The sequence below is a fragment of the Rhagoletis zephyria genome, unplaced genomic scaffold, assembly GCF_001687245.7.
Source record: "Rhagoletis zephyria isolate East Lansing unplaced genomic scaffold, Rhagoletis_zephyria_1.1 Rzeph_scaffold_03270, whole genome shotgun sequence".
Lineage (NCBI taxonomy): Eukaryota > Metazoa > Arthropoda > Insecta > Diptera > Tephritidae > Rhagoletis > Rhagoletis zephyria.
The window spans coordinates 24,752-33,450 of NW_016160353.1; the positions used below are offsets into that span (position 1 = coordinate 24,752).

At 38.3% G+C, this 8,699-nt stretch overlaps 1 protein-coding gene across 1 annotated transcript; it reads right to left on the reverse strand.

The window, feature by feature from the left end:
* Nucleotides 1-2,884: 2,884 nt before the first annotated feature.
* On the reverse strand, nucleotides 2,885-6,927 carry LOC108368714 (uncharacterized). The gene is made up of 2 exons (XM_017623618.1): nucleotides 5,768-6,927; nucleotides 2,885-4,994 (listed from the first exon to the last, which is right to left on the reverse strand). Exons 1-2 carry the CDS (start codon nucleotides 6,910-6,912, stop codon nucleotides 4,973-4,975), a joined length of 1,167 nt encoding a protein of 388 aa, XP_017479107.1. The 5' UTR covers nucleotides 6,913-6,927; the 3' UTR covers nucleotides 2,885-4,972.
* Nucleotides 6,928-8,699: the final 1,772 nt, after the last annotated feature.

Sequence of the window (8,699 nt, forward strand, 5' to 3'; positions counted from 1 at the left end):
CATAAACTTGTTAAAAGTTCGGCAACAACAACGAATGTTAATATATTAAACTACCTTCTGTGTTTGTATCATGACGTTTTCTTTTCTCGAAATAATGTTGCTCTGTTTTCCTCAGCCCTTTCACAACTTCACGTGTTTATTTCTCAATATATTGCCCTCCGCCTAAGCAAAAGTGCCATACGTTTTGCTAATATAGTCATTTTGCGGGACAAAAAGCAACCTACTGCAAATGTTACAATATTTATAAGAAGGCAAAATTGTTTAATGGAAGAGAAAATGCCATAAGTTTGTAATTTATCTCTGTTTTTATATTTAAGTAATACAAACATGAACATTTCTTTGTTAAACAAAAATAAAGTGGTGTACAGCTTAGCTAGGAATAATCTTTGTTAGCAAAAAAAAATTTAATGGATTTACTAGTCTAATTGTAATTTATGTATTAAAAAAAAGTTAATTCTAGTTGAAACATTTTAGCCGTTTTTAGCCGTTTTTTTTGTCCAATCTAGCCGGTCACCCCAAAAAGTTCTGGCAACACTGCTCTTCATACCTCTATGATAGATCACAAAGGGTAGTGTTTAAAAATACTATCTCTGACGTCATTGATGTTACTTCAGGAGTCCCTCAGGGTAGCCACCTAGGCCCGATTCTGTTCTTGCTTTTTATAAACGATATTTCTACAGATATAAATTTCTCCAAAATTTTAATGTATGCAGATGATGTAAAACTTTATAAATCGTACGTTTCAATTGAAGAAAGGTCTTTGCTACAATCAGACTTACTTTACTGGTGTAAAGTAAATCTTATGCCTCTAAATCTTAAGAAATGTAAAGTAATGTGCTTCTCGCGAAGAGCTGTTCTGCCAGTTTCTTATATATAGGTAACCATAACCTGGAACAGGTATACAATTTTGTGGACCTTGGTATCACAATGGATCCTAAGCTTAATTTTAATCTTCACATTAATGTGACAGTCAACAAGGCTAAAGGTGTACTTGCATTTGTGAAACGATGGTCAAAAGAATTTAGTGACCCTTATATCACTAAAACCCTGTTTACAACATTAGTTAGGCCGATTCTGGAATACGGCTCGGTGGTTTGGAATCCAAGGTATCAAATTTACTCAGACAAGATAGAATCAATTCAAAAACAATTCCTACTTTTTGCTTTAAGAAATTTTCGATGGGATTCTCAATATAGTCTTCCACCTTATACGAGTCGCTTAAAACTTATTAACCTTCCTACACTTGCCAGTCGCAGGGAAATGCTTGGTATAATTTTTATGGTTAAATTACTGACCAATTTTGAATTGCACGACCCACTCCGTTGCTTATGCCAGGATTTTAACTCTCATTCCAGCACGTTTGATATATCAGATCCGCTTTTCAGCATTAAGAAAGCGATACTCTCCTCTCTCAATAAGTGAATTATTGACATAAATACATAAAATCAGCTGATGAATTTAGTTCTGTAGCTGAACAGTTTTAGATCTCGACACTTAACAAACTCCTGCCTATCGTGACTCGGCGCAAAAATTTAAAATATTGGTTCCGTACGTCATGCGGACTGCGCCCCTCGTGCGGATGGGCGGGAATGGAGGGTAAAAACCGTTGGGATATTATTATTATTATTATTACATAAGTTGTTGTTAAAAATTTTCGTCTGACTACAAAATTCGGCGCTGCCTGAATACCAGTGAAAAATATTAATGTTGGTAAATTCGGTGCCCACTTGAGGAAGCCTTACCCATATCTGTACTGTAATGTTTTCGGAGGGTACTAGCTCCTACTGCCAATATAGGAGTATTGCATATATGCATGCATCCCACGCTTTTCATTTTCAATATCATAAATTATTTATATAACTTTTGCTAAAATTTCAAAATCAAAATTTCATTATTTTCTACTTTTTAGTCCAGTTATAAAAGCGTTTTATATTATTTATTTTCTACTTTTTAGTCTGGTCTATTAAGATAATTCAACGATATTAATAGATTTGTGCACACACATGCATATACGGTCGAGTTTAAAACAAAAAAAATCGGAAAAAACAAATATCGGAAGAAATAGTAAGCTCGTATGAGGAAGTCGCCTCAAAACTTACCCGGGTGAAAGCTAGTGATCTCACTACATGGTCGTGTGTGCCGGTGATATTGTTTTTTGCCAAAATAGTGGAAAATTGGCTTTTAATAATTTTTTATTTATTTATTTATTTATTTTTTACAGTCTGTTAGACTTATATTGCAACAAAGATTTAACATTCTTATAATTAGATTTTAGATTTAAAATATAAATATAAAATATTAAATACAAAATACAAAATGCTCTACAGAAATTTTTAAATAACATTATTTCTTTATCACTGCAATTATTTTATGTCATTATACACGCATGCAATTTCCTGGAAGTTATGTAGACGGTTGGAAAGGCCGAGTTTCCAATCCGCGCTATTCTTTTTGGGTTACTCCATTTATTGATATCTCCTGGGTGGTCAGAAAGGCCGAGTTTCCGATCCACCCAGTCGCGCTTTCGTGACGGTTAACGGTTGGAAAGGCCTAGTTTCCAATCCGCTCGTTTATTGTTTATTATCTAAGGGTCTAGGTAGTCGGAAAGGCCGAGTTTCCGATCCGCCTAGTCTCGATATCTTGGTGGTTGGAAAGGCCTAGTTTCCAATCCACGCTATTGTTGATACATCACTATCTTGTAGGCTGCGTTCTACAATAGTCAAATAGCAGCCGCTTGAAAAGAGTGATAGTATCACAATTTTTTATAGCCTCTGGTAATTCATTGAAGCACTTTAAGCCTTTATAGAAAATATTTTTTTTGTCCACTTCTGTTCTATACTTCGGGAGTCTGAAGCTGTTATTCTCTCTCAACAAATATGTATGCGTCTCATTTATATATCGGAGATTATCGCTAAGATAATCCGGCAGGTTGCCCTTCTTAATATTGTACACAAATTTCATAGCGTGGTAAAAAACTTGTTGCTTCACGCTTAACCAATTCAAGGTTACAAGCATACATCTTGTTGGTGTGTCATACGGTTTGTTGAGGATGAATCTCATCGCTCGGTTTTGCATTTTTTGCAGCTTATCTACATGGGAGTCCCCCGCTAGGAAGAAAATCGTGGGGCAGTATATAAAGTGCGGTTCTACTATTGACCTGTACACCAACGTTTTATATCTTCTTCCCAAGTACTTACACGATCTCTTTATAAGGCCAATTTTTTTAGCAATCTTGTTGACTGTATACTCAACGTGCTCATCAAACTTTAGTTTGTTGTCTATGTATATTCCTAGGTACTTGACACTTTTCACCTCTTCGATATTTTCATCTTTGATTTTTAATTCACGGCTTATGGAGTCAGCATTTGCCGCTCTGGAAAATACCATAAAGTTAGTCTTTTTCACATTCAGTTTGAGTTTATTTGAACACAGCCATTGATACAAAGAATTAAGATCTTCTTGCATTTTGACAATCGCATTTGGTAGTTCCCTATCACTGATCGTTAACAAGGCATCATCCGCAAAGAGTTTTATTTTACAATGTTTGAGAGAACTTTTAATATCGTTTATATATATATTAAAGAGTAGGGGTGCCAAAACTGAGCCCTGTGGTAATCCGATGTCTACGGCTATCTTACTAGACCTCTTTGAATTAACTATTGTTTGTTGCCTACGATTACACAGAAAGCTTCTAAACCAGTCAAGCTCAGTGTTTTTTATACCAATGTATTTTAGTTTATCCAACATTCGGACCCTATCAACGGTTTCAAATGCTCTTTTAAGATCAATAAACACTGCCACTACATTAAGGTGTCTGTTCAGATCTTCTTTCCATTGAGAAAGCACCAGATTCAGCGCAGTCTCACAGGAATGTTTAGCTCTGAATCCAGATTGTTCTTTTATGAGTATTTTATTGGATTCCACATAGTACTGTAGCTGGTTTTTCACAACGGTTTCTAGCATTTTTTCCAAGCTAGGGAGAGTATTGATGGGCCTAAGCTCCTCAGCTTTAACCGTTTTTCTAACTTTCTTGACGGGCACTATTGATGAAATTTTCCATTCTTCCGGTACTGATCCTGTCTGGAGACTCTTATTTATAAGTAGGGCATAGAAATATCCCATATAATCAGCAGAGTCCTTAATAACACCTTCAGAAAGTAGGTTGTTTCCCCCAATTTTCCGCTTAAATTTTTTGGCAATTTGAAGAATGTCTTCCGTTGAGACCTCTTCAAATTTTAGCGTACTTGTGGGAGCTCGTTGCTCGAAAAAATCATAGTTTACACACTCTATATTGGTATGTATTTCCAAAATGCTGTCCACGAAAAAATTATTTAGGTTTTCCGCAATTTCAAAGCTGTCTACGTAGTTGGTGTTATTTATTATCACTTCCCCAATATTTTCTTTGACCTCCGTGTTATTGACTACCTCCTTTAAGTATTTCCACATGAGTCGGCTGTCACCCTTATTTATTTCCACCTTATGCTCTAAGTATTTAATTTTTTTACACCTTACCATTTTCTTATATCTGCTTCTCACTAAATTATATTCACCCCAGTACCCTGACAACACTGCTTTCTCATGGGATTTAGATTTATACTTGTTCATCTCTGTCAATTGCCTATCATACCATTTGTTCCTCTGCCTAATGCGAGTTATTTTTGAGTAAGTCAACTGCCTCATGGCCCACATAATGCAATGAGTAATATACTCCACCATACCGTCAGCATCGAAAAAATTTAAGTTCGAGAAATCGCACTGCCTTAGTAAACTTGTTAAGTTCTCAGGGTTATATCTCTCCCAGGATATTACTTCTGCCTCCTTAGCAAGTGGGTTAAGTTTATTGACATTTAGTCGAAACATTATTGTTTCGTGGTCAGATATTCTATGATCCTCGACCTTTTGGCATATAACTCGGTTATCATTGGAATACAACAAGTCAATACGTGTTTCCGAATGTTCCGTCACCCTCGTATTAAAATTTATCAGCTGTTGCATGGCTTGTTGCAAGAAAACATCATTGAGTTTTCTGCTGTAGGTTGATACTACGTTCATGTTTATGTTAAAATCGCCAATGACAACAGTGTTCACAGAATTTTCTGAGATTTCTGCTAAGATATCCTCCATATATGTAACAAATTCCGCATCACTTGAGCTTGGGGAGTGATAAACCACCCCGAGCTGCCACCTGGTATCACAGTGTGTGAGTTGAATAACTATACACCAAACATTTTTGTCTAAAGCCTTGTTAGTTATTGTTTTAAAACCGAGCGTGTTTCGAACGAGTATTATCACTCCCCCCGTGTGTCTACTGTGTGAGTCGCAGCGTATCATCTGATACGCCGGGAACATTATTTCCGTATCCTCTATGTCATCAGTTAGGCATGTTTCGGAACACAAAAGTAGATCCGGGTCGGTAAAATCTATAAGTATTTCTAGCTCAACTTTATTAGCCACTAAACTCTGTATATTGAGATATACGCATTGCAAATATTTGGGTAGCGCTTTCTTTACACCTGGGTGAGACGTAAACTCAACGCTAGGGTCCCCACAAACTTGCTGTAATTGTTAGTAATTTACAGTATTTCTTTTATGCTCGAGCTTTTTCTGGTATACAGGACACTGTCGGTTAAATGTCATATGATTTTCATCAAGCCCTAAGTTAAATTTTTTATTAGCACGAATGCAGTTTATGCATTTGTTTAATGTTTCCTTAGAACATTCCACAGTTTTGTGGTTATCTAGGCACTTGAAACATACCTCATCGGCTTTACATTTCGCAGCTATGTGGTTAAATCCCTTGCATTTGAAACAGAAAGTAACATCCATTCCATCTTTGACTCTACATTTTTCCCAACCTATGTTTATTTTTTCGCTTGCCAGCACGGCTGCAAACGCATCTACATCTGTTTCTACTAACGCATTATAATGTTTTGCATTTCCTCTTTTTGTTTCAAAACATTTCAAAATTTTGAAATTACCATTTTTGAAGCATTCATTCTGTTTTTTTATCATATCCCTGAGCTGCTCATTCTCATGTTTAAAGCTCATTCTATATACCATGAACCTTGGCTTGGCTACGTTTGGGATTTTTATTTCATATCTATCACTCATTTTATTCTCTATTGCCTTTTTGATTTTTTCACGCTCAGCCTCATTTTCTGTTTGTATTACTACAGCCCCACTTTTCCTCCCCTGTACACTATTAATTTTCAAGCCCGAGGGGTCAACATTTTTGTTCAAATCTTCTTTTGTTTTTCCCACTTCCTGCTTCTCTTTTGGTTGTAGAACTAATGGCTTCTCTTTATTTACTTTCGGCGGCCTATTATCTTTCGCAGTATTACCTTTAAAGAGATCCGCGTAAGTGGCTTTCGCCCGCTGACCTGCTAACGCGTCAGCAGTCACCGATTTCTTTATCTCTTCACAAATTTTTTTGTTCTCATTTTCATTGCGCACTATGGCTTCGCAAAGATCATGGCTTTGCTTTTTTACGCCGTCAGCTATTGACTTAATTTGGTTCACTTCGAGAATACTCGCCTCACAGGTTTTTTGTACTCTTTGCATTGCATCAATGCGTTCCCCAAATTTTTTCTCTATTGATTGCAAGAGAAGTTTAAGCTCTTTCACTTGCATTTTCTGCGACTCCTGGAAGTCATCATTACACTCTTGGATCTTTTGACTATTTTTCTCTATTGTTAAGTTCATATTTCGGAGCACCTCATCGATGTTATGCATGTATGTGTGACATTGGTTACACATAAAGCGCACAAAGTTGTTTTCTTTGAGTACATTCGCACTGTACTCATCCAATTCAGAGCATTTTTTTGCCCAGTGCCACACTTTACCACACACACCATCACAGCGGATTCCGCTGTCACCGCGAATTGGATTCTTGCACTTATGGCATTTATCCATTTTCGCGCCTTATTGTTTTTGCGGAATACTCGCGGACCTTTGAGTGAAATTGCATAGTGAACGAGACAGCAAAACAAAACAAAGTTCTATCGCACTGAAGTGTCAAATACAGCTGAGCATGTCTACCAAAAGTGGGAACAGATTAGTGTCAACAGCTGTTAGCGAGGGTTGAAACCAAATATACATACACATTTTGAAGCCACTGTAGTAGTAAAGCGCGATTGATTACTAGATCAGGGCGGAAAAAAATTGATAATTAGTATGAGTGTCATAAGGTCGCCCCTTCAGGGCGAATTACCACAGAAGCTCTAGGTTCCTCACTCCAGGATATTAGTGCGACCGATGGCGGTATACTACTAAACCCGGACGAAAAGCGACCTAGAATCGTGTATTCGCCGCCGCAGTCGTGGTCACCATCACCTGCGGTAGTCGAAAATCTCGCGTGGGTTACACTAGGAGTGAAAATCCGGGAACTAAATGAAATGTTGGAGGACGGTTAGAGGAGGTCCATACATCAACCAATGCGTGACACCATTGCTGAGCTACCTGTCCTATATGGCAAAATGATGACTACTGTTCCAAGGGAAACGATGAGTGTAGCCCAACAGATGACCCCAATCGCCACTAGGGGCTCACTTCCGACACATAAAAACACAAGAGGCGGAAAATCAGCGCTACGAGGAAAACTAGCGTCACCAGAAGAAGCAAAGGGAAAGAGTAGCGACCCAGGTAAAGGTGTCAAGGAAGAATCCCAATGGAAGATGGTCCAGCCCAAAAGGAAGACGAGTACTAAGCAAACACGCCCATATGCGATAGTAATAAAGAGTAGCAGCGGGGGATCGTACGTAGATATACTTAAAACAGTGAAGAGTGACCCTCAGCTAAAGCATGTTGGTGAAGTAATAACCAAAGTACGGAAAACGGCCAGCGGGGACCTTCTTCTTCAGTTGACTAAACCCACGGACTCGCATACGCAGGATATCCAACGTGGGGTTAAAACAGCGCTAGGTGAGAAAGCATCGGTACAGGCTCTAACATCAGTAACGGCTATAGAGATTAGGGACCTGGACGCAATTACAAGCAAAGAAGAGCTTTGTACTGCCCTGGAAAAAAAATTTGATGGTATACAGTTTTCGGAAGAAAGCTTAAAATCTTTAAGAAGTGCCTACAGCGGATCTAAAACAGCAACTCTCCTGCTACCAGCTCCCATAGCAAACAAACTGTTAGCAGTGCGTAAAGTCCGTGTAGGATGGGTGATTGGCCGAATACGCGAGAAAACTCAGCCGGTAAAATGTTCCAAGTGCCTCGAGTTTGGTCACCTTGCTTGGAACTACAAAAGCACTTTCGACGTTAAAAACGCATGCTTTAATTGCGGGGAGCCAAACCTCGAAGCTGTTGAATGCAAAAAAGAGGCGAAATGCACCATTTGCTCTAGAAGAAACCCATCGCAGGTCAAGCACAGGACTGGCGGCAAGGAATACCCCTACTATAAAGATGCGTTGAAAAAAGCACGTGCACCATGAAATTTCTGCAACTGAACTTAAATCATTGCAAGGCGGCACAAGAGCTTCTAGAACAGATGGTAAGAGAGAAACACATAGACATATAACTATTGAGTTAGCCAGAGTTGTAAATGATCAACTATGGGCTAGTGACACCAGCGGACGATCAGCAATATCGAGCTGTGCCAAAACTCCTATTGCAATACAACAACTAACGGATACAGGTTTTGTCTGCGTACTGGTATCGGAATTGATTCTTTATAGTTGCTATATACCACCTAGCTC